At 39.2% G+C, this 27,754-nt stretch overlaps 1 protein-coding gene across 1 annotated transcript in view; it reads left to right on the forward strand.

Moving 5' to 3' along the window:
* The window catches only part of GALNT9 (polypeptide N-acetylgalactosaminyltransferase 9), a 422,479-nt gene that overhangs the window by 200,304 nt on the left and 194,421 nt on the right, over positions 1–27,754 (forward strand). The window contains exon 6 of the mRNA XM_075832874.1: positions 16,990–17,107. Within this exon, the coding sequence (XP_075688989.1) occupies positions 16,990–17,107 (118 nt within the window). The remainder of the gene's footprint in view (positions 1–16,989; positions 17,108–27,754) is intronic.

Consider the following 27,754-nt stretch of genomic DNA (forward strand, 5'->3'; position numbering starts at 1 on the left):
AATTAGTTTCTTGATAACCACCTCTTGAAATTCCAGGAAAGTTCCCGTCTGGCCTGTATATCGACGTAGCACGTACGCATTGTACAATGCCATCTGTATGAAGTGCCCGGCCAGCTTCTTATACCACACCGCATGGCGCTGTAGGGCTTCAGGACTTGATCTGACAAGTCCACCCCTCCCATGTACCTATTGTAGTCCAGGATGCAGTCTGGTTTGGGGGTCTCTGTACTGGTACCTCGTACAGGTACATGGGTACTGGTGTGGCATCTCTCTTGTCCTTGTACGTGACACACAATATGTTGCTGCTAGTGTTTGCCCTGCAGAGTCTTAGGGAGGTCTCTCAGATTTCTTCTAGCAGTGCCACATGCCGCAGGACTTCTGGAAGCGAGGCAGTTGAAGAGGGGACGCTGGTATAAAAATTATCCAGGTAGAGGTGGTAACCCTGGTCCAGCAGTGGGTGCACCAAATCCCACACAATTTTTGCATTAATTCCCAGTAAGGGGGGGCATTCTGGAGGCTGAATACTGGTTTCCTTCCCTTCATATATCCTAAATCTGTAGGTATACCCTGATGCACTCTCGCACAGCTTATACATTTTCACGCCATACCTTGCCCTCCTTCCCGGCAGGTACTGGCGGAATTGAAGCCTCCCTTTAAAATGTACCAAGGACTCATCAATAGAAATACAATTCTCGGGGGTGTATGCTTGGGAAAACCGGGCACTGACACGGTCTAATAGGGGTCTCCGTTTATACAAACGGTCAAAACTGGGGTCGTCTTGGAGTAGGCAATGCTCATTAGGAGAAGCGAAGTATTGCCTCATTTTTATTTATTTTTAGGTTCCAGTTCAGTTCTGAAGTTGCTTTGAGGGGCCTATATATTAGACACCCACAAACACCCCATTTTAGAAACTAGACCCCTCAAAGTATTCACAACAGCATTTAGAACGTTTATGAACCCTTTAGGTGTTTCACAGGAATTTATAGCAAAGTAGAGGTGAAATTTACATATTTATTTTAGTCAGAAAATCCTTTTTATACCATTTTTTTCTATAACACAAAAGGTTTTACCAGAGAAACGCAACTCAATCCTTATTGCCCAGATTCTGCAGTTTTGAGAAATATCCCACATGTGGCCCTAGTGCGGTAAGGGACTGAAGCACCGGCCTCCGAAGCAAAGGAACACCTAGTGGATTATGAGGCCTCCTTTTTATTAGGCACCATGTCTGGTTTGAAGAGGTCTTGTGGTGTCAAAACAGTGGAAACCCCCCAAAAGTGACCCCATTTTGGAAACTAGACCCCTTGAAGAATTCATTGTAGTTTTCTTGGGGTGCATGCGACTTTTTGATCAGTTTTTATTCTATTTTTAGGTGGCGTGGTGACTAAAAAACAGCAATTCTACTATTGTTTTTTTATTCAATTTTTTTTTACAGCGTTCACCGTGCGCTATAAATGACATATTCACTTTATTCTGCGGGGCGATACGATTATGGCGATACCATATGTTTATAGTTTTTTTTTATGTCTTATGGCGTTTCCACAATAAAATACGTTTTGTAAAAAATCATTCACTTTTTATGTTACCATATTCTAAGAGCCAGAACTTTTTTATTTTTCCATCAATAAAGCCGTGCAAGGACTTATTTTTTGCGTAACGAACTGTAGTTTCAATCAGTACCATTTTTAGGTACCTGCGACTTTTTGATCTCTTTTTATTCCATTTTTTGGGAGGTGAAGTGACCAAACAATTGTGATTGTGGTACGGTTTATTATTATTTTATTTTACGGCGGTCACCATGCGGGATAAATAACAAAATAATTTTGTAGTTCAGGCCGTTACGGACGTGGTGATACCAATTATGTATAGTTTATTTGTTTATTTATCTATTTTTATTAATAATAAAGGACTGATAAGGGAAAAAGGGGGATTTTAACTTTTATTACTTTTAAAACTTTTATTTTCTTATTTTTACACATCTTTTTTTGACTTTTTTTTTTAACTTTATTACTTAGTCCCACTAGGGGACTTGAGGGCAGGAGGCCCTGATCGCTATTCTAATACACTGCACTACATGCGTAGTGCAGTGTATTAGAGCTGTCAGCTACTCACTGACAGCAAGCATAGTGGGTCCTGATTTTGTCAGGACCCACTAGGCTTCCGTCTATGGCATAGTCACCATCGCCGGCCGCTATCGTGTAGCAGGCCGGCGATGGTAGCTTAACCCCTAAAAATACGCGATCTCTATTGAACGCGGCTTTTAAGGGGTTAATCAGCGGGGACACAGCGATCGGTCCCCGCTGTATGAGCTGTGACAGCTTCTGTACGAGACAGCAGCTGTCACAGCTCCTGTATGTGTCGGGAGGACGGCCGAAACGGCCGTTACTCCCGAGACGTACTATTATGTCATGGAGCGCGAACGCTATGGTTACCATGACCTAATAGTACATCCAGGAGCGGGAAGGGGCTAAGTAGTTTTTGATTGGGCACAACTGGCAAACTAATTATCACAGGTGTCTGAGATTGATTACAATGATCGAAAGAGCCCTAAGGGTATGTGCACACGGTAGCAGGCTTTTATGGCTGAAATGACAGACTGTTTTCAGGAGAAAACAACTGCCTCGTTTCAGCCGTAATTGCTCCTCCTCGCATTTTGCGAGGCTTCTCTGACAGCCGTAAATTTTGAGCTGTGCTTCATTGAGTTCAATGAAGAACGGCTCAAATTACGTCTCAAACAAGTGTCCTGCAGTTCTTTTGACGAGGCTGTATTTTTAAGCGTCTTCGTTTGACAGCTGTCAAACGACGACGCGTAAAGGACAGGTTGTCTGCACAGTACGTCGGCAAACCCATTCAGATGAATGGGCAGATGTTTGCCGACGTATTGTAGCCCTATTTTCAGACGTAAAACGAGGCATAATACGCCTCATTTACGTCTGAAAATAGGTTGTGTGAACCCAGCCTAAGACACAATACCATCCATGAGTTTAATTGAAAAACTAATAATTAAATGTTTATGATACTTAAATCCAATGTGCATAATAATTTGGAACACGGTGTATGTGCTCTCTTTCCAGTAGGGTTGGTCTGTAAAAGGCATTTGGACTTGTGTATCTGTTGCTTTTTGGAAATCAGGCCCTAATTATGACAGAGGGAGTGGGGTAACACGTATCTGCTGTATCAGACTATACCAAGGCTTTGTGTTTAATCTGTAATCATGGTTGTTATGGGGTTCATTAGATTAATACACGATTAACAGAGCCAGTGAAGATAGGGCAACTCCAACAGGATTTATTGCATCCAATGCTGACAGACCAGGGCGCCTTTCTCGCAGGGACCGCACACAGTCCACAAAATCAGGTAATCACAGGAAACCCCTCAAAGCGCTGGCCTCCAAAAGATCTAAATTCAGAACCCCCATCCTCCCCAGGACATGCCCTTATATACCCCTCAGGGGGAGGAACTTCTTGGCAGTTTCTAGTCACCATGATTTGTTATAGTATTGACTTTAGTTTGTATTTCTACTGTTTGTATGTGAATTGTGGTCTTTTGTACTAATATGTGTATTGCCCAACTATTGTCTGCCCCAGCCAGCATGAGAACACAATGGGGGTAGATAATTGGATCTGCTTCATTTGCACTCTAGCTGAGTGATGGTGGTGCTTCCTGATGACCCCCCTGTGGAGACTGGACAATGAGGACACTTCATGTCTTGTGGCTGCACCTCTGACTCATCTGATTGTCCATATGCTGGAGACACGACCTGTGGTACCTGATTACAGAATGCATTCCTCTCCACTGGGGGCTTATAATAAACCACACATAATGCACCATCACAATTGAGAAAAAAAAAGCCACAAGTCCATCCAGTTCAACTTATTCTCCTGCAATGTTAATGCAGAGGTAGGCAAAAACCCCCATGAGGCAAAAGCCAATTTTCCTCCCCACTTAGAGAAAACATTCCTTCTCGACTCCATATATGGCAATCAGAAGGTCACACGTCAGCCGCCTTTTTTTCTAAACTGAATAAGCCTCATTTTGATAATTTCTCTGGGTATTATATTCCACTGATTACATTTATTACTTTGGTTTCCCGCCTTTGAACCCACTCAAGCTCTACTACAGCTTCCAAACCTTTCCTCTTATCTCAACATTTTCTGAGATGTTTGGCTCAAGATGGAGTCTTTAACCCCTTAGTGACCACCAATACGCCTTTTTACGTCGGTCACTAATGGGCTTTAGGCTAGGCTGACGCCTTTTCACGTCAGCCTAGTCTAAGTCCTGCACGGGTCTCCCGTGCAGGCAGGAGCCGGGGCTCTGCTCTCTGATGACAGCTGAGCTCCTGCTCCAATGCCCGCGATCGAAGTTTACTTCGATCGCGGCCGTTTAACCCGTTAAATGCCGCCGTCAATAGCGACCGCGGCATTTAACTTTGTTTACAGAGGGAGTGCGCTCCCTCTCTCACCCATCGGCGGCCCGCGAATGCAATCGCGGGTCTCCGATGGGGTGTCATGGCAGCCGGGGGCCTGATAAAAGCCCCCAGGTCTGCCCTGGACATATTCCTGTTAGGACGCGCCGGAGGCACGTCCTAACAGATTGCCTGTCAGATTTACACTGACAGGCAATAATGCTCTGGTATACGAAGTATACCAAAGCATTATAGCAGCGATCGGAAGATCGCACAGTAAAGTCCCCTAGTGGGACTAATAAAATAAGTCATCAAAGTGAAATAAAGATTAAGTACAGTAAAAAAATAAATAAAACCATTTTTTTCCATAAAAAGTGGTTTTATTTAGAAAAGTGTAAAAAAAAAAAAAAAAAGTACACATATGTGGTATTGCCGTGACCATAATGACTCCATTAATAAAGTTAATATGTAATTTAAACCGCAAAGTGAACACCGTAAAAAAAAAACGCAAAAAACCATGGCGAAATTGCAATTTTTTTCCATTGCCCCCCAAAAAAGTCATAATAAAAATGAATCAATAAGTCCCATGCACCCCAAAACAGTACCATTCAAAACTACGTCTTGTCCCGCAGAAAACAAGCCCAAAAAATCATTACATTGATGGAAAAATAAAAAAATTACGGCTCTTGGAGAGCGACGATGCAAAAACAAATAATTTTAGTTCAAAAGTGTTTTTATTGTGCAAAAGTCGTAAAACATAAAAAAACCTCTACATATGTGGTATCGCCGTAATCTTACCGACCCATAGAATAAAGGTAACATGTTATTTACGCTGCACAGTGAACGGCGTCAATTTAAAAACGCATAGAACAATGGTGGAATTTCAGTTTTTTTTTATAATCCCCCCCAAAAAGGTTAATAAAAGTTAATATAAAAATTATATGTATCCAAAAATGGTGCCATTAAAAAGCACAACTAATCCCACAAAAAACAAGTCCTCATACAGCTATGTAGACGAAAAAATAAAAAAGCTATAGCTCTTTGAATGCGACTATAGAAAAACAATTAAAATAGCTTGGTCATTAGGGCCTAAAATGGGCTGGTCACTAAGGGGTTAATCAAACTCATGTAAAGGAGAACACATCTCTATGTCTTTGTTGTGCACTGGTGCCCAAAACTGTACACAATATTCCATGTGCGGCCTGACTAGCAATTTATAAAGTGGTAGAATTATGTTCTCGTCATGTTCATCTATGCCCGTTTTGATTCACTTCATGATTTTATTTGCCTTGGCAACAGCTGCCTGACACTGGTTGCTATAGTTAAGTTTGCTGTCAACTAAAATTCCTTTTCCATGTCAGTTTTACCCAGTGTTTCCCCTTTTAGTTAGTAATGCTGACATATATTTTCCTTTCCCAAGCGCATACCATTGCATTTATCAGTGTTAAATCTAATTTGTCCAAGCCTCCAATTTATCCAGATCTATTTGTAATAGAATACGATCCTTATTTGTGTTAATTACTTTACATAGTTTAGTATCATCTGCCAAAACTGATATTTAACTGTGCAATCCCTCTAAACAGTCATTAATAAATATATTAAAGAGAATTACTGACCCCTGTGGTACCTCACTAGTAACCGTGACCCATTATAAGTATGTACCATTAATAGCCACCCTATGTTTGCTATCCCTGAGCCAGTTACTTACCCACTTACACACATTTCCCCCCAGTCCCAGCATTCTGATTTTATGTACAAACCTTTTATGTGGCACAGTATCAAATGCTTTGGAAAAATCAAGATATTTATAGGGCATCCAATGACTCACCCCAGTCCAGTCTAGCACATACCTCCTCATAGAAGCTGATCAGATTAGTTTGATAGGACTGATCCCTCATAAACCCATACTTATATGGAGTTAGAGTTTTTTTTTTCATTGAGATACTCTAGAATAGCATATTTTACCCACAATAGCTGTATACTTACAGTCCTATAGTTTCCGGGCTCACTTTTTGACCCCTTTTTTATTATACAAGAACCACATTTGCTATGTCCTGTGGCAATGACCCTGTCACTAAAGAATCCTCAAATATCTGAAATAATGATCTATAACTGTACTAAATTCCTTGGTCTAGATAGGAGCTATACACACAAAATAGTCGATTTTTAATCATTATTATTTGCAAACTTACTTCCCTTTTTATTTCATATACATTAAAGAGTCTCTGTCACCACATTATAAGTGCCCTCTCTTGTACATAATGTGATCGGCACTGTAATGTAGATTACAGCAGTGTTTTTTATTTAGAAAAACGATCATTTTTGATGGAGTTATGACCTATATTAGATTTATGCTAATGACTTTCTTAATGGAGAACTGGGTGTGTTTTACTTTTTGACCAAGTGGCCGTTGTGGAGAGAAGTGTATGACGCTGACCAATCAGTGACCAATCAGCGTCATACACTTCTCCCCATTCATTTACACAGCACATAGTAATCTTACTAGATCACTATGTGCAGCCACATACACACACACACACACACACACTAATGTTACTCAAGTGTCCTGACAATGAATAGGCATCGCCTCCAGCCAGGACAAGATGTCTATTCAGAATCCTGACACTTCACTAATGTTTGTGTGAGATTTACAGCAAGGCAAGCATAATCTAGCTTTAAATGACAGTTTACAGCGTAATCTTGCGAGATTACGCTTGCCTTGCTGTAAATCTCACACAAACGTTACCGAAGTGTCAGGATTCTGAATAGACATCCCATCCTGGCTGGAGGTGATGCCTATTCATTGTCAGGACACTTCATTAACGTTAGTGTGTGTGTGTATGTGGCTGCGCTGCACATAGTGATCTAGTAAGATTACTATGTGCTGTGTAAATGAATGGGGAGAAGTGTATGACGCCGATTGGTCAGCATCATACACTTCTCTCCACAACCCTCACTTGGTCAAAAACTAAAACACGCCCAGTTGTCCATTAAGAAAGTCATAGCATAAAGCTAAAATAGGTCATAACTCCGTAAAAAATGATCGTTTTTCTAAATAAAAAACTGCTGTAATCTACATTACAGCACCAATCACATTATGTACGAGAGAGGGCACTTATAATGTGGTGACAGAGCCTCTTTAAAGCAATACAAAATGGTTGAAAAAGTGTTGTTTTTTCTGTTTGTTTTTTTTGACCCTTTGAGTTTTTTCTTCTTTCACCCTAAATGTAAGCTTAGAAATTATGTGGCAATACTAGAGCACCATCATTTGTTTGGTTACCCATCATTTGTTTGCCTATTTTATTGCATTTATTATTTTATTGTGTTAGCATTAATTTCATTTTTATTGACCGTGGCAAATTGACCACTTAGCCTATGTTCACACCTGCATCAGGCTAATCCATTGTTCTGCTCCATCAGAGGAGCAGAACAAGAGAATAACGGAAGCAACGGTTCCATTGCACAACGTAACCCATTGACTTTAATAGGTTCTTTAATAGGTTCTGTCGGTTTTCGGTCGGGGTGTCCGTCGTTTTACCGGAGAACAAAAGCACAGCATTCTGCTCTATTGTCTCTGGTAAACTCGGCCAGATCAGCGACGGAGACCCCTGATGGAGCCTCCATCGCAGATGTAATCGAAGCCGTAGACTGTGTTAAAGCTACTAAACAATCCTGTTTGAGAATAGAGCAATATATTTTGATGTATTGCATTGTGATGTAGGGGTAAAAGATTGAGAAGGCTATTGCAAACCAGCAATATACATGATTTTGATAGATAATCCCTTTATTAAAACTAACACTAAACCTAGAGAAATTAGGGGGAAAAAAAACAGAAATAAATCCCACAAATTTATCTGCATCTGATCTGGTAATCTTCTAAAATAGAACTCTGGTAGAAAATTCAGGGGTCATGAACCACACTGTTTTCTGCATGATTGGGTAGATAGTAAGAGCGGGGGAGTTAGTTTTGCAATTTAGCCTTGTAAGCACTGGCGTAGCTATAGGGGTCGCAGCGGTCGCAATTGCGACCGGGCCCCGAAGCCAGGGGGGCCCACGGCCCCCCGCACCACATCAATAAAAAGTTACTATAGTAACTCAGGCCGCGGGCCCCTGTTACTATAGTAACATACTTTACTTACCTTCCTGGCTCCGGATCGCAGCGGAGGTCCTGACGTCAAGCGCTGTGCGCAGCGCATGACGTCACAGCGCTATGCCGCCGCGCACAGCATCGAGACTACAGAACTCCCGCCGCGGCCGAAGAGGAAGGTAAGGTTATCCCTGACTGGCGGGGTCTGACTCCCGGGACCCGCCAATCAGCTGTTTTGAAGGGGCCGCAGCACTCGTACGAAAGCTGCTCCCCTTCATTCCGGTCACACTGTGAATCCGTGTCGGCGATTCACAGTGTGGGCGAGTAGTGAAATGAACGGGAAGCAGCTCTCGTACGAGTGCTGCGGCCCCTTCAAAACAGCTGATTTGCGGGTCCCGGGCGACACATCAGCTATTGATGGCCTATCCTGTGGATAGGCCATCAATGTTTAGGGACTGCACAACCCCGAAGCCTACGATGTAGCAGGCTTAGGGGGCCCATGAGACAGGATCACAGATTGTGTGATCCTGTCTGCTGGGCCCTGTATCTAAGCCAATCACATGGTAGGCTTAGATACATGGCCCATGCGTGATCCTGTCTGCTGGGCCCTGTATCTAAGCCTACCACACTGTAGGTTTAGATACAGGGCCCCAGCACACAGTAATCTTATACTGTATAAGATTACTGTCTGCTGGACCCTGTATCTAAGCCTACCTTGTGGTAGGCTTAGATACAGGGTCCCACAGACAGTATCACACATGGGCCCTGTATCTAAGCCTTAGGGTATGTGCACAGACACTAATTACGTCCGTAATTGACGGACGTATTTCGGCCGCAAGTACCGGACCGAACACAGTGCAGGACAACTGTCCCATACTGTAAACATGTTTTCAGTACGGGACAGTTGTCCGGCAGCGAGGCAGGGACTCCTAGCGTCGTACATAAGTACGACGCTAGGAGCCCGGCTCCCTGCACTGTGTTCGGTCCGGTACTTGCGGCCGAAATACGTCCGTCAATTACGGACGTAATTAGTGTGTGTGCACATACCCTAACACATGTGTTACTAATCATTTTTTGTGTGTTTTCTTACAGGTTCGGTCGTTGGACTACGGCGGATTCCAGGACTACTTCGATGACAGCTTTTTTTTAATAAATAAAATGGTTAATGAGGGTTGTGTGTTTTTTTTTTTTATTTCAATAAAATATTTTTTCTATGTCTTTGTGATTTTTTTTAAACTATATTACTACCGCCTTAGTAATTGCCGCCGGCTGATTGACAGCATCCATTGCTAAGGCGGGGCTTAGTGTTAGCGGATGCAGAGGCTAACACTAACCCCCTTTATTACCCCGGTACCCACCGCCACCAGGGGTGCTGGGAAGAGCCGGGTACGATCCAGTACCTGACCATCTGTAGTGATGGTCGGCCACTGGGGTGGCCGCAGGCTGGTATTATCAGGAGGGGAAAGGCCAAAAACAGTGGCCCTTCCCATCCTGGTAATGCTGCCTGCTGCTGCTTTATTGTATCTGGCTGGTTATGAAAATGGGGGGGACCCCACGTCATTTAAAAAAAAAATAATAATAATTGGAAAGAACGATGTCGGGTCCCCCCCAATTTTCATAACCAGCCAGATACAACACAGCAGCAGCAGGCAGCATTACAAGGGTGGGAAGGGCCACTGTTTTTGGCCTTCCCCAGCCTAATACTACCAGCCTGCGGCCACCCCGGTGCCTGCCCGTCACTACAGATGGTCGGGTACTGGTTTGTACCCGGCTCTTCCCAGTACCCCTGGTGGCGGTGGGTACGGGGTAATAATGGGGGTTAGTGTAGCCTCTGCACCGGCTAACATTAAGCCTCGCCTTAGTGATGGAGATTGTCAATCAGCCAGCGGCCATTACTAAGGCGGTGATAATAAAGTTTAAAAAGATACAAGCACATAGAAAAAATATTTTATTGAAATAAAAAAACACAACCCTCATTAACCATTTTATTGAGAATAAAAAAAACGCCGTCATTGAAGTCCTCGTATCCGAAGTCCAACAACCGAACCTGTAAAAAAAACACAAACACACAAAAATAATCAGTAACACATAAAGAAGCAAAATTATTATTCTTACCTATCCTGGGTCCAGCGCTGGAGCCGCAATGTCAGCGAGCTGGGCCCTGTATCTGATCCTATCATGTGTGATACAGTCTGCTGAGCTGTGTATCTAATCCAATCATGTATGATACTGTCTGCTGGGCCCTATATCTAATCCGATCATGTGTGATACTGTCTGCTGAGCCACTGTATCTAATCCTATCATGTGTGATACTGTCTGCTGAGCCACTGTATCTAATCCTATCATGTGTGGTACTGACTGCTGAGCTACTGTATCTAATCCTATCATGTGTGATACTGTCTGCTGAGCCACTGTATCTAATCCTATCATGTGTGGTACTGTCTGCTGAGCCACTGTATCTAATCCTATCATGTGTGGTACTGTCTGCTGAGCCACTGTATCTAATCCTATCATGTGTGATACTGTCTGCTGGGCCACTGTATCTAATCCTATCATGTGTGATACTGTCTGCTGAGATGTGTATCTAATCCTATCATGTGTGATACTGCCTTCTGAGCCACTGTATCTAATCCTATCATGTGTGATACTGTCTGCTCAGCCACTGTATCTAATCCTATCCATAGTTTATAGGGTCGTAGTGCTATAGATATGCTATGCTGTCTCATATACACACTTTTTTTGGGGGTGGACACATATGTATTGGGGCTATTTCCCGGACATTTAAAGCCCTGAGGGTATGTTCACACGGCAGCGTCTGTTACGGCTGAAATTACAGTGCTGTTTTCAGGAGAAAACAGCACCGTAACTTCAGCCGTAATGGCATGTGCAGGCGTCTTTTGCTGCGTCCATTACGGAAGTAATTGAAGCTGGTTTTCCATGGAGTCCATGGAAAACGGCTCCATTTACGTCTGAAGAAGTGACAGGCACTTTTTTACGCGCCGCCTTTTGACAGCGGCGCGTAAAAAAAAATGACCATCGGCACAGAACATCGTAAGACCCATTCAAATGAATGGGCAGATGTTTTCCGACGCTTTTGAGCCGCATTTTCGGACGTAATTCAATGCTAAAACGCCCGAATTACGTCCGTAAATAGTGTGTGTGAACCCAGCCTTAGTGACGCCCCGGCTGCTAGTGCTGCATTGTTGGGTCATTTAGGAGACCCAGCGATGCAGCTGAAAGCGGACCGTCGGCCATGAGAAGTTTGCGGGGGGGGGGGGGGCCCAGTAAGAATTTTTGCATCGGGGCCCATGAGCCTCTAGCTACGCCCCTGCTTGTAAGATCCCCATTGCAGACAACATAGCAAGTGAGGTTTTCTGCTGTAGCAGGTATCGCACAGACAAAGCAGAATAAGAACATCTGCTTTCTCCAAATATATTGCTTATCAGGGAAATATATATATATATATATATAGCAGGGTTTTTTTTCTTGCACCTCAGCAGAATTTTATAACTTATTATTGCGGTTGATTGATGTATCTATATAGTTTGTACTATGTAGCAATCTGTCCCAAGTGTATATGAAAAAACAGGGCACATAATATTCCATTTTGAATGTGTTGTAAGAAAGGTATGTACCATGTGTCTCCATGGTAACAGACTACAAGTAAAACAAGTGTAGTCTGATTCTGCAGCCATGGTCTCTTCCATTCTTTCCCTACTTCTTACTACATTGAGGGTATGTGCACACACAAAATTAAAACCGTCTGAAAATACGGAGCTATTTTTAGAGGAAAACAGCTCCTGAGTTTCAGAAATTTTTTAATCAAACTCGCGTTTTTTGCTGTGTTTTTTAAATTTTTTGGAGCTGTTTTTCTATAGAGTCAATGAAAAACGGCTCCAAAAACTTCTTTTTCGTGGGCGTTTTTTAACTTGGCCATTTTTTAAAAAAATCCCCTTGTCGAAACAGAACGCTGTTTTTCCCATTGAAATCAATGGGCAGATGTTTGGAGGCATTCTGCTACTGATTTTTCGGCCGTTTTTCAGCCTGAAAAATGTCTGAAAATAAGCCGTATGAACATACCCTAAGTAGGTTAGCAAGAAGTAGGGGACATATGGATTGCAATTAGACTGCAGAATCAGACTACACAGGATTTTTGTTTATAGACTGCTACCATGAAGACACATGGGTCTTCATTGAAGCTGTAGACACAAAATGATAGAATAATTTATATTAAGACTATTTGCAAAGTCGCTTCATTTAGTTAGAAAAATGGTGGACCTACCATTTTAAGAATTGCCTGATGAATATAGGACTTTGTGTTTGTTAGTTTAATGAAGGTTTTTGTTTTACCTTGTTTTTTTTAGTAAAATATTAGTATGTCCAAAAGGCTAAAATTTACCTTAGTGGGTGCAGTGATAGTTTCTAATCCTTACCCAATGTAACTAAATCATATACCTTTTAAATAGCAACATGCTTTCTAGAATTAGCAACTCTTCAGTTTGCTTAGGCAATTAGGGTGTAGAATGGCATAACATTAATTTCATGGCAGTTTGCACTTCTTACATAATTATATCTCACAAAAAGAAAAATTATTTAAGAAAGACAGTTGTTCAATAAGATTCTCTATATCACTCCTTAGTTTATTGATTCTTACGTCTACCATCCTACTTATCAGGCCTAAACTGATATGAAGCAGCTGAACAATATTAAGAAAGTGATTCACTGCATAAGACTTCCAAGACAGACAAATAAAGACATGATAAACAGTATTGTTACACCCACAAATAATTATCTACAGTATTATGAAACATGTTCATTCCCAGAATGTAATGATACTTCTATATCTCAGTCTCCTAGACAATAAACCTATCTGCAATATATTACTAAAATTTTTAAGTATATGGGCTGTATTACTAGTTTCTCTCATTCGTCACCATTTCCACGAGCAGTTCAATAAACAAACATTATCTGTTGTGATCATGAGAAAATCTGAACTTGCTGTTGATTTATCCCACACTTTAATTCGGTTGCAAAGATTTGAATGTCTTTAAGAGCCTGTACATAGTAGCACATCAGCACTTCTCTATGTAGATGAGACATTCATCATGTTTCCAGAGCATTGGTTTGTTTAATGATTCTACTGGGTAACATTCCACAGAGTGTATGGAGATATCCAGAAAAATAATTATATAGATTTTATAAAAATGGTTAATATGACTGCTAGGTCAAAAGATGAGCTAGAAAAATATATGATAACAATAACCATCATCACATTAAAAAATTAATATTATTATCCGATCATCAAATCAGATAGTGTTGTAAAATAGGAAAATCGAATAGATAAAAAATTAGAATAAAATAAAATCCTAAAGAATGGAAAAGCTGTATGGGTGAAATAATTAACAATGTTTAAGGAATGTAAATGTAGTAGTAGTAGTAGTAGTAGTAGTAGTAGTAGTAGTAGTAGTAGTGGTGGTGTGTAATTAACAATTTGATTAAATTTTTTCCATGTATGTAAAAACTACAAATAAACCAACTTAGCAAATAAAAATCTCCTATCATTGTGTCTGCAGCTCCTATGCAGATCTATGTGTCTCTGTTAGGTGGGGGTCTCTTCACTGGAACCATCATATCTTGGGAGAATGGGTGTCTACTGGCCCATCTGCAGTAAACGTCCACCTTTAAAGGGGTTTTCCTTCTTTTTTTTTTTTTATCCCTCTTTTTCGTATAGAATAAGAGGGCTTTCTCAATATGTCATGAAAAATATGCCCTTCTACCCTAGACATTATTGCGGTGCCCAGGTTCGTACATGGGACCCCCTCTTTCACTGTCTGTGCAATTTACAGCACACCTGTAAATTGCACAGAGTGTGTCCCTGCTGCGTTCATGTTACTTACTGCCAATATGGGACATAGCAGCTACGAGGATACCCTTTCTATGAAATTTACGGGTGTGCAAGAAAGGGCCTTGGCCAAACTGTTCCTACAATGCTGGAAGCATACAATTGTATAAAATTAGTATTCTGTAGCATTAAAATTACCCTTCACTGGCAATAATGGGTCTTGCCCCAACCCTGAATACAGCCCAGAACATTATTTCTCATACACCAAATTTTTAAGCACTATGCATTCGGGTAGGCAGCATTCTTCTGGCATCTGCCAAACCCAGATATTTCTTTCAGACTGCCAGATAGTGAAATGTAATTCATCACTCCAGAGAACTTGTTTCCACTGCAACAGAGCCCAGCGGTGGCACACTTTACATCACTCCAGCCAACGCTTGCCAATGTTAGGCTTGTGTGCAGCTGCTCAACCATGGAAACCTATTTCATGAAGCTTCCGACACATGATTCTTGTGCTGATGTCCCTTACAGAGGCAGTTTTGAGCTCTGTAGTGGGTGATGCAGTAGAAGATAGGAGATTTTTGTGTGCCTTGTGCTCCAGCACTCAGCGGTCCCACTCTGTAAGTTTACTTGATCGCTTTGTGGCTTCTACATTTCCACTCAATAATTAGAAGTGTCTAGATACTTTTGTTAATGTCAGTCTTATTAATCAATAGACTTTAAAAAAAGGGATTGAACAAAACCAAGCTGCAAGAGAAAATAATAAGTTATTGTTGATTCACCTTAATTTGCCTACAAAGAGTTGAGTCTCTTTAAGGCTGGAATTACACATGCAATTTTTTGTGCCAGTTTTTTTTTTCCAAACACAGAACTAGATATAAAAGAGAGGAGACATGTCAGCATTTTCTTTAAACTTTTTGTACTTTTTGGATCCACTCCTGTGTTTGGTTAAAAAAAAAAACTGCATCAAGAACTGCTCCAAAAACTACATGTGTGATTCCAGCCTAGAGCTTGCGTAGAGAACCACATCAGAACTTTTCTATATGGATGAGGCATATATCATATTTCAAGTGCATTGGTTTGCTTAAGGATTCTACTGGGTGACAATATTTATGGCAATATTCAGATAAAAGAATTTAAAATATTTTTGTCTAATTAGGGAAATTCTATTTTTAATAATTTATTAAAATTTCGTCATTTTTTATTACTCTAATGCAAAGTCATATTTGTACATGACGTTATATAACTGCCTGTGCATGTAAAATTTAATACCTAAGGTATGCTCTAACAGGCAATAATACTCGACAGCCCTGGAAGCCCTTCCTAGGCCTAGGTCTGTCAGTAATAAGCCATCAGCCCCGGCGATACTGGTGCAGACGGGCACAGGACAAAGGGAGTCCCCTCCCTTTGTCTTCAGCACGATCAGTACTGGCTTCGTACTAGTCAGGTCAGGGTTAAATGGCTGGGATTACAGCTATACTCCTGCTAGTAATCACAGAGGCACAATAATTGTGCCCTCGCAATCACCAACAAGTACATGTAAGAATCCCTTTAAGGCAGTTGCTCCTCTCCACGACTCTATTCCTTTCTCCCTTAAATATATACAGTATATATACAGTATTTATATACACAGATCTGTTGACTTGAGAAAAGGCTGTTTTGTGTGTCCGTTGCCTCCCATTTCTATTACCAAGTTCTTTAAATAGTTAAACTTTGACCTTGAATCTCTGATCTAAGTATTACCATGCTTCTAGATGGAATAACATGATTTATTACAAAACTAACAGAGTACTTGAACGAATTAGTCTTGAATTGACAAGGGACCACATGGATGCCAGACACACATTACATCAATAGCTTTATCTCATCGGAAATTCACATCAGATACTGGATATGTGTTAAAAAAAAAACCTGTGCTCACAGGAAATCAAAATTAAAACACATCTGCCTCCTTTGAACCTATAATGAATTGTACATTCCTGAAAATGAAAATATGACTCATTAGCAGTGTGACCTTGACATGGGCCGATCAACTGCAGTTCTATATAATACCAGAAAATAAAAAAATATGAATGATTTTTGGTAACAAAATGTCTTTGTATAAAAATGTGTACTCTACTATTCACACTAGTGGCATGGCTTCTGTTTAGAATGGAGTCATGACAGTGGTAAGATCTTTTTAAACAGATTCCAACTAATCACGATGAAACCCTTTGATATGTAATGAGGTTAATTAGGTTTTTCTGTCAAAAATACTGCAACCCCAATGGTACAGTAAAACAAATTCTTGAATCCAATGAAAAAATGGAAATCATTGTGGTAATAACTGTAGGTAAATGAGCAAAATCATAAGATCAAGTGGTTCTCCAGGAGGCTACTCCATGAATAAACAGAAAAAGACAATATAGAATATATTACAACAAACATTCTGTACTCTCAGATAACCCCTCTGACCCATTTTAGTAAGATAGTTGAGATATATAAACAATTCATATTACATCAGATTTGTACACAGGTAGAAACTGAGCAATTAATCCTTTCTATGGCTTAAGGTGTTATCATTATGATTATTTGTAACAAGCAAGTAAGAAAGTTGAGACCGATCAGCCAAAAAGCCCAAGGTCATGTTTTAATGCTAATTCTTTCTTTCCTCACCAGAACTCCAGCGATGATTGGTTGTTCCTTTGTGGTGGATCGAGTGTACTTTGGAGACATTGGGCTGCTAGATCCTGGTATGGAGGTGTATGGAGGAGAGAATATTGAGCTTGGCATGAGAGTAAGTTTTCCGTTTTAATGCAGTGTAATTTGTGAGATCACATTTTTTAAGTGAATGCATTGTACTCTGTAAAATATGGGCATAATGACTGAGTACAATGGACAAATTCCAGGTGAGATATAAAACTTGCTGCAGACAGATTGACACTATACAAAATGTATAGCTGTGTAGAAGAAGCCAATTTACTAAATGCTGGATTGGGCTTTCTTATGGCTCAATTGACAGATGAACTACATTCCTAAACCAATAATATTCCGTGATCACTGATTTATGTAATACTCTAAAGTCAAGAAATTTGGCATATTTTTTTTTTCAAAAAAAGTGGCATTTTATTTTACTATTCTTGCACTGTTTCTTACAAATTCAATAATAAAGCTGAATTCCTCACGTAAGTTTAAATGTTATAATACATATAATTGTAAGCTTTTTATGTCTTATTAAACTTATGTACCATCCTTTATAAAACTAGTATATGAAAAACCAAAACATGAGCCCATGTAATCATCTCATTACGCTGTGTTTCCCCATTGCAAGCTGATTGTATTATGACAGTGAATGGGGGTTTTATGGCAGTCATTGGGTTACTTGATAATATGATGTGCACAGTTCCACAAAACATCAGAGACAAAGAAATTAACCCTGAACCGTTTAATAGTAGCAGTAAATCTAATTATAAACATAATATTTTTTAAGTGTTGTCAGTTATAATTGTGATATTTTTGATCTGCACTTTTCTGCTTTATCTCTATACATCAATTACTTATTTTAAATGGTCTTTATTCTATCCACCATTTTCACAATCCTTTTTGCTTTGCACGACAATTAGGCTGGATTCACACGAGCATGTTCGTAACGGACGGAACGTATTTCGGCCGCAAGTCCCGGACCTAACACACTGCAGGGAGCCGGGCTCCTAGAATCATAGTTATGCCTCTCTGCGGGACAACTGTAATCATGTTTTCAGTACGGGACAGTAGTTCCACGGAGAGGTAGGGACTCCTCGCGTCGTACGTAACTATGATGCTAGGAGCCCGGCTCCCTGCAGTGTGTTCGGTCCGGGACTTGCAGCCGAAGTACGTTCCGAACATGCTCGTGTGAATCCAGCCTTAGAGAAAAACTGCATTTGAGACAAATAATTATGAGAAGTATGAATGTCCACCCGTGAACACCATTCTTGTCTGATGCAGATAATAAAATTATAAAATTCTGGGTTTTTGCATAAATTGCGACTTTTCTACGCCAGAAAACTGGTGTAGAGTGCATAATAAATTCTCCTCAATATGTGAACCCCAAAAAGGACATGGTGGTAATAGGTGGACATTAATTTCAAAAACAATTTCTGGGGTAAGAAGCATTTCCTGGGATTAAGTCTTAAGTTAGGAAAAAATACATGGGCTTTTATTTCTCACATCTAGACATTAAGCTCTAGGGTAGTAAAAGCTTAGATATAACCCTGAGGTCCATGTAATTTTAAACATTGGAAGTTAGAACGAAACATCTACTGGATGCAAACAGTCAGTATCATATAAACAGATTATACTACTTTCTAGTGCCACTTCCTACATTTTTAAGGTAGGACGATGTGCATGTGTAATAAAAAGGTATGTACAACTAAAGTATGAATCCTAACTAAATCAATGTTTACATGTAATTACAGTTGCAAGAAAAAATAAGTGAACCCTTTGCAATTACCTGGATTTCTACACTGATTACTATTAAGATGTGGTCTGATTATTATCTAAGTCACAATTAAAGACAGATACAATCTAACTAAACGAATCCACACAAAAAGTTGTACTGTTCATATCTTTAATTGAACACATTCAGTAAATATCCACTGTGCAGAAGGGAAAAGTAAGTGAACCTCTTTGTTAATGACTTCTCCAAGAGCTAATTTTCAAAAGGTGTTTTAATTAAAAAGATGAGATTGGAAGTGGGGGTTTCACAGTTTCTTTGCCCATTAAATAAGGGCACTTAAAGCCTGGTTACTGACAAATCTTTTCTTCTCAAGAAAGATTGGTTAGTGTGAACCATGCCTCGAGGCAAATAACTTTCAGAAGACCTCAAAAGACGTGTTATAGGGACGTATGAACTTAGAAAAGGCTTCAAAAGTATTGCTATAGACCTGGATGTACATCAATCCACAGTTAGACTAATTCTATGCAACAGGACTATTGCTACTCTCTCTAGGAGTTGGCGTCCTGTTAAGACCACTACAGGAGCACACCAGTCAATCCTGAAAGAGGTGAGAAAGAATCCAAGGGTAACAGCAAAAGACCTACTGAAGACACTACAAACTGCAAAATCCTCTGTTCCTGTGTCCACTATTTAAAAACACTGAACAAGAATGGTGTTCATGGAAGGATGCCACAAAGGAAGTTGCAGCTGTCCATAAAAAACATTGCAGCCAATTTCAATTTTGTCCGAGACCACCTGTATATTCCACAGTGCTTTTTCAAAAATGTTTTATGGACAGATGAGACAAAAGTGGAACTTTTTAGCTCAAATGTACAACACTATGTTTGGAAGAAATACACTTCACACCAACACCAAAACCTCATCCCAACTATGAAGCATGGTGGAGGGATGTGTGGCTGCTTTGTTGCCACAGGGCGTGGAACCTAGCGACCACTGAGGAACCGATGAATTCAAAGGTGTATCAAAACATCTAGCAGTAAAATGTAAGAGCAGTAGTCAATGACCTCAAGTTGAAGAGACATTGGGTGATGCAACAAGACAATGACCTAAAACACACAAGTAATCCAACTAAAGTAGGGTTGAAAAGAAAAATTGGGTCACGGAATGGCCAAGTCAGAGTCCCCACCTTAACCCTATCGAGATGCTGTGGCATTACATGAAAAGGACTCTGTACGGAAGTCATCTCATAAATATTAATGAACTGAAACACATTTGCAGGGAGAAATACTCCAAAATTCCTCCTCAACGTTGCGCAAATCTTGTTTGCAGCTACAGGAAACATTTGGTGGAGGTGATTGTTTAGTTAGATTATGTTTGTCTATAATTGTGACTTACACAAAGATCAGAGCACATTTTATTAGTAATCGATGCAGAAATTCAGGTCTTTTCAAAGGATTCACTTACTTTTCTTGCAACAGTACATACATTATCCATTCATTAAAAAACATAAAATAAACCACATAATTTCCACAGAATGCCTCCAGCATTCTACTTATCCTAACCTTTATGACCTTTCCAGAAATCCAGACATGTCTCCATCTCAAGGATAATGTTTGTCCTCCTTCCAGCTTGTTGTCTTCATTTCCCAGAATTGCTTGGCTCTGTGCCACATTTCCATACCCTTCTCGAACCACTAAAACTAAACAGCAATTTGCTCTTTTTTTCCCTATTTTCTTAATGTGAACAAAAAAGATGTAGTTAAAGGTTGCCAATAATTAAGCTTCAACCTTAATAAAAAAAAATTAACGGTAGTAAAATAAATTGTGGAGCTTGGGGCAAAGGATTCCCTTGAATTTAAAGAAAATGTCCCTTATAGATCAAAGCTTCTGGCCTATACACAGGAAATAGATTTCCTTAATCCCCCAAGCAGCATGATAAATAAAATAGAATTGGCAATCTAAAGAGCCGTCCGATATTGGCACTATATTAGGGAAACTGCATTAAAATAAATAATTGGGTGTAAGTCAATTAAGAAATTACAATCAGGACAATCCCCTGTTTGTCAGTTGGTATTTTTTACTTCAAAATAATTCCATAAATGTCTCAGAACAGGAATTTGAACTCCCTTATTGATAGATATAATAATTAACCCCTTAGTGACCACCAATACACTTTTTCACGGTTGTCACTAAGGGGCCTTAGGCTAGGCCGCTGCCTTTTCATGGCAACCTATTCTAAGTCCTTCACGGGTGTCCCGTGAAGGCAGGAGCAATTACTCTGCTCTCTGATGGCAGCTGAACTCCTGCTCAAACGGTAGCGATCGAAGTTTACTTAGATCGCGGCTATTTAACCCCTTAAATGCTGCGGTCAATAGCGGCTGCAGCATTTAAGTCGTTTACAGAGGGAGGGAGCTCCCTTTGTCACCCATCAGCAGCCCGCAAATGCAATTGCAAAGGCCCCTAGGCATGCCCTGGCTATATAACAATTAGGCTGTGCCTGAGGCACGTCCTAATATATTGCCTATCAGTTTTTCACTGACAGGCAATAATGCTTTGGTATACTAAGTATTCCAAAGCATTATAACAGCGATCCAAAGATCGCATAGTGAAGTCCCCTAGTGAGACTAAAAACATAAGTAATAAATGTTAAATAAAAATTATTAATAAAGATTACAGTTAAAAAACAAACAAACATTTTTTCCATTAAAAAGTGGTTTTATTCAGTAAAAGTGTAAAAAATAAATAAAAGTACACATATATGGTATCACCGTGATCATAATGACCAAACCAATAAAGTTAATTTAAACCACAAGGTGAACACCGTAGAAAAATATAACGCAAAACACTATGGAGGAATTGCTATTTTTTTTCCATTCCCCCTCAAAAAAGTAATAATAAAAATTTATCAATAAGTCCCATGTACCCCCAAAAAGTACCAATGAAAACTACGTCTTGTCCCGCCAAAACAAGCCTACATATAACTAAATTAACGGAAAAATAAAAAAGTTATGGCTCCTGGAAAGCGAAGATGCAAAAACAAATAATTTAAGTTCAAATGTGTTTTTATTGGGCAAAAGTATTAAAACATAAAAAACCTATACATATGTGATATCGCTGTAATCGTACCGACCTGTAGAATAAAGGTAACATGTTATTTACGCCGCGCGGGAAACTGTAAATTTAAAATGCACAAAAAAATGGCGGAATTGCTATTTTTTTTCTATTCCCCCTCAAAAAAAGTTAATAAAAGTTAATTAAAAAATTATATGCACCCCAAAATGGTGCGATTAAAAAATACAACTAATCTTCCTCGTACAGCTATGTCGACAGAAAGATAAAAAAAAAGTTATAGTTCTTTAAATGCGACGATTGAAAAACGATTGCTTGATCATTAGGCCTAAAATAGGCTGGTCACTAAAGGGTTAAAGGGGTTTTGTGAGACTCAAACACTGATGGCCCACCATACATTAAAGGGAATGCTCAGCTGCCACAAAATAGAGCAACAGTCATGCTATCTGTTAATAATTTAATACAAGTGACACGTACGAGCCTCATTTCAGTTTTTGTCTATAAAGAGTGGCTTTGTTGACCCTAGGAATCCCACTACACAAAGTTGAAATCACGTACTTTACAAAATAAAGCAAATCAGCAGGCACTAGAATTGGGACCACTTTTATATATTACAGTTACTTTGGTAGAAACATCATTTTTAATATTTGCATTCCTCCTAAGGATGGGGTTGCGATTTTGTCCCCAGACCTCCAACAATAGCCAAAGGTGGATAATTGGCCTTATATAGTGTGGAGATAGTAAGCTTGATTGCCTACGTAATCCAAATGGACTGGTGACCAAAGAAATGTAAAATGAAGAAAGTAGTTAATTAATCTGTTGTCAACCAACTTGATGTTCACTTTCTTATAGTAGCTAAAATTTGATAGGATTTTATGTTTAGGCTAATCAAAGAAATTGGCCAATAATTAGCTGATGAAAGTTAGTTTATGTCTGGCTTTAAAATTATTCAAATGGCAGCCAATAATGCACTGGAGGCGCCCGTTTGATCGTCCTTTTTTCCTTTCCTCCCCTCTCTCATCCTTTTGTTTGTTGGATAATAATACAATAGTGTCAGGAACTACTGCATTAAAAGAACGTGACCAGGTGTGGTCTGAGTACACGAGAACAATTTAATATGCTGCTGTGAATCCAAATGGCCCTGGGCATTTTGAGTTATTAATAGCATTTAGAACTAATTTAATAAATTACATTAATATTCTCTAAAAAGTTAGTCATAGCATTGGGCCCAGGAGGGATGGGATTGAAGACTTTTAAACAATATAATGTTGAAAAACGCATTGTATTGTGGGTGACTTCCCGATGTCTGGTGTAAAGTGGTTGTGGCACATAAATTGGGTTTATTACTCTACAGATAGTAATGTTGGCAGGATTTTCAGCTTACCAATTTTAATTAGTCATAAATCCAAATGCATCCTGGTATGGTCAAAGTTTGTTCAAGGAAGCTCTCCCACTCAATCCCTCTCTGCTTTGGGAGCATTCTCCTCTTTTTGCAGGATGCCCCTTGGGTACATAGATTGAGAAGGGTTATTTTGTGGGCTTACCAAAGGGCGACTACACTGTGGATTTATTAAACAGTTTTTAACAAACATCTAATGGGGGGCAAAAGAAGCTGGATACTTGTTTGTGGCCCGAGAGGGCTCCCCCCCCCCTGGGCCCTTTTACAGCTGCGTTGGCTGTATTGGCTATTTTCCCAACAGTTGTACTAAAAGAGCTCAGTGACAATTACAGGACAATTACATATTTGCGACCTCTATTCATGATTGTGCAAAATGTCATCTAGGAGTGCACTGGACAATGCCAGTTCGAGTAATGTGTCAATTATTTTGCATGTGCTAGTTTCCTACTTTAAACAGTTAGTCCCTATTAATACAGTGCAGTGTTAGGGCATGTTTGTTTTTCTTTTTCCAAAGTTGAGATTGGATAAAAAAAGATGAGTATTACAAGTCTCATTGTACTACTCCCTTAAAATCGACTTCTGTTTTTGTCAAAATAAAGAGATGTTTTAAAAACTGCATTAAACTGTTGTGTGAAGCTGGCCTATGTCTATTTGTTCAGATATAAACAGTTTCCCGTTCCATACAGCATCATTTTGTGCTGGTGCTGTAACATCCACATAAATAAATAGATGGCCATTCATTTATATGGCTATGTAATCCAAAGTTTACATTGCATTGGCCGCTGCAAAGGAAATGTTTAGCCAGAAGCAACTTACCTGGTGATAACAGTAGAACAGTTTATTTGCCTTTAAGGTTAGGTTAATAGCAATCTTTGTGTTATTTTCAATTATAATATATGAAAATTAATGCTATCACATAATTGATAACTCCAAAAAGCCATGGCCAAAGATCAGAAATAAAAAGTTTATACAAAATACCTTTAACGAATTTTCAACTAAAATGATCAATTTCTTATGTATGAAGAAAACTCTCATTCAGGCTTCTCATTGAATCAAGTATATTTACACAACTTTTCCCGTAGTCCAACCACTTCAGCGATCACACATTAATCAAGGTCAGTTTTCAGAGAATTGCCTAATCCAATATCAAAGTCATGAGCAAACTGCAGATGAACTGAATTTACTGTCCCTGAGTCTAGCAAGATCCCTAAACCCACGTCATGACTTGTGGCTCCTCAGATTGACTCCATAAGTAATGTAATAGCCAAAGCTTTAAAAACTATAATGTATTATAAGCCTTTATGACAATGAGATCAAATGAGAACAAGATGAAGCAAAGCAACATAATTGTAAAATGATGATGACATTAAAAATTTAAATGAGATTGAAAAAAGTTCCTATCCATTAGTAAAAGCAAAGTATTAGCTGCCACTTGTTTCCTTTATAGGTGAATGATGTAATAACAGCTATTTATGCACATGTTAATAAGATGGCAGAATCTGCTAAATTCCCCGTACATATGTACTATTACCTGCTATTTTATAGCCATTGAAGGTTCAAATACACAAAAAGAGCAGAGGAGCGATAACAGATAAAAAAATATTAATGCATATATCATAGTCTGCGGTAAGGCAGCAGCAATATATAGAAGTATGCCAGCCAAATTATTTAAAAGCATATTTAGTAAGAATTATTGGCACATGTCAATTTTTTAATGATAATAATCCAGAAAACGCCAAGCTAAAAATACCAAACTAAAAGCACCCCTACTGTCAGAAACCAACTGTCCACCTGGATTATACGAGCTCATCTGAGCTTTCGGGTTATAAATATCACCGAGCGTGTCAACTGTTCCCTGTGACAACAGGCAGAACTGGGAATGCAGCTCTGGAATATAATTCACTCTGTAACTAAGGATCAGTACATGATAAGTAGAATAGAATATATGCGAACTGCAAAATGTTGTTCTAAGTTTAACATAGACTTTAAGCTGATTGACAGATTCATTTGCTACATGGGAATGAAATACGTTTCACATGCATGAGCGATGCACATTTGGTGTGGTGGAACACATCTTTAGGTGCCAGATAATACATGAGGTATAGTTCCATCTAGTAGATCTGCTCACACATAGCAAATATGGTTAATTAAATATATGGAGAAGGTTTCAGGTAATTTAGCCATCAGGTTAAATCCACAAATCACAAAAAAATATTAAAAACTCTTGGTATTTTCTTTACCCTATTGGTTACCAAGGGTTTAATGGGGTTTTCTGAATATCAAGTCTTTTGGAATGTCAATTATTTATAAATGCAGATTAATTTCTGTAGGATGGAATATTGGTTTGGTAATCAATTAATTCACTAAATTAAAGAGAAGGTCAGAAGCCTAAAGCCCAAAGCAAAATTCTGCGAACCTTACATTTTTAATTTAGCATATAAGGATTTTTAGAACTGTATAAGTAAGGTTCTCTATAAAGAGCAGCAACATTGCATTCATTTTTAAATTGGCCCAATGCTCTCTGACCAAGTCTCAAATATATATTTTTTAATTTGACAGATATCCATGCCATGTTTAAAAAAGAAAAAAGTGAAAGGCTGTAGCAATAAAAATTGGGGGGACAGGGAGGGACTACATAAAGATAACTCAGGGGGCCAGACCCAATTAAAAAAATATGCTTGGAATATGGAAATACTTTTGCTTGCTGTTTTACGTAGATTACATAGCCATAGTCACACTAGCCAGATGAAAATCCAGCCCAAGAAGCAAGGTAGCAACTAGTAGGTACAACTAGCAGGTTGCAGAAATAGTTTTATATGACAGTGGCATAAAAACATTCAATGGTTCAAATCTCAAATCTGGTGAAGTTGCTTCCGCCTCTCTAGTAATTACTTTAGTGCCCTAGTAAGGGGAAAGTAGTGGAACAGATAGGGGAATAAGTTTGAAACATTTGATGTAGCATGTGCTTCTATGCCTCCATGATGGAGGGTATATACCCTGGAGAAAATCTTAGGCAATGTAGAATTCTGATACAGTAGTTCTTCAACTGAGAGTAAAACATTGCAATGAAATTTATTAGAGACATTTAAGAATTCTATATGACACATGATCTAAAAGTTCAGTTTTTTTTATTGACCACCACAACCACAGGAATGACAGAATTTATCCATTTTATATTATTAGAATAAAATACACGTTTTAAAACCTTAGATTCAATAACACTGACATGTCGCTCATTTAATGCACAAACACACATTAACATTTAGTATTTCATGATGATAGTCTGAGGCCTATGAATATTAACCCCTTGCCGCCGCAACTATTTATTCTTTGTTTATTTTTGTGTTCTCTTCCCCACCTTTCAATAGCCATAACTATTTTATTTTTCCGTCAATATAGCCGTATGAGGGCTTGTTTTTTGCAGAACAAGTTGTAGTTTTTCACGGCACAATTTATTGTTCCATATAATGTACTGGGAAACGGGAACAACATATTTGTGGGGTGGAATGGGAAAAACCAGTAATTCCACAGCTGTTTTTTTGAGTTTTGTTTTTACAGCATTCACCGTGCGGCAAAAACGACATGTTAACTTTATTCTGCAGGTCAAAACGATAATGGCGATACTACATTTTTACAGTTTTGCTAATTTTACAAAGAAAAAACCAATTGTAAAAAAGAAAATGTATTTTGTGTCGCCTTAGTTCTGAGAGCCATAAATTTTTATTATTATTATTATTTATTTATGTATTGAATTACATTGTGTTTTTTTTCCGGCTCATATTAAGCCCTGCCTCTGTAATAGAAGCAGAAGGGTGGCAGACCTGGGGCCTTCATCAGACCCCCAGACTGCCATGAAAATGGACTGTAGAAGGGGGCAGTTCTGTCTTTTCAACCATCGCTATTGACCACAGCATCTAAGTGGTTAAACGATCGGGATCAGAGTTATCTTATTGCAACAATTACCGTTGCAGTGATGTGTCGGCTGCAACATACAGTCGACTTCCGCTGAGTATGAAGAGGGCTCAGCCCATGAGCCCGCTCCATACTTTCCCTTGCCATCTATGACATAACCCTACGTCAAATGTCGGAAAGGGATTAAAAAACATCTATTTGTAAAAAAAAAAGAAAAGAAAACTTTTTGTGCCTAAGGCAGATACATTTCTCTGAGACTCCTAGGGCTTTCGTATGTGAAATAAGTTTTTTCTTTGTGCTTTTTCAGGTTCAGTCAAATAGAAAAGTGATTCTAAGCGCACTGCAGGCAGAGTAAATCAGCTAAGTGGTTACTGCAGGTGCCTGCATCCATGTTAAAGCATCTTTAATTTCAATTCACTCCCTGCTCTGCCAGCCAAGATTTGAAGGATCTCAGAAGTTCAATTAAGATGCACGTTTTCTATCTGAGTTTCTCTTGCATCAATTCACCGCTATGTCCACACATAAGTATTCATTTACAGCTGGGAGTATAAAATTCATAAGAGTAGACGTGTTAAACAAGGCATGGTGCGTAAAAAGCCTGACAGATAAATGCAATACAATGTGTCTAGA

This window comes from Rhinoderma darwinii, chromosome 1, assembly GCF_050947455.1.
Source record: "Rhinoderma darwinii isolate aRhiDar2 chromosome 1, aRhiDar2.hap1, whole genome shotgun sequence".
Classification (NCBI taxonomy): Eukaryota; Metazoa; Chordata; class Amphibia; order Anura; family Rhinodermatidae; genus Rhinoderma; species Rhinoderma darwinii.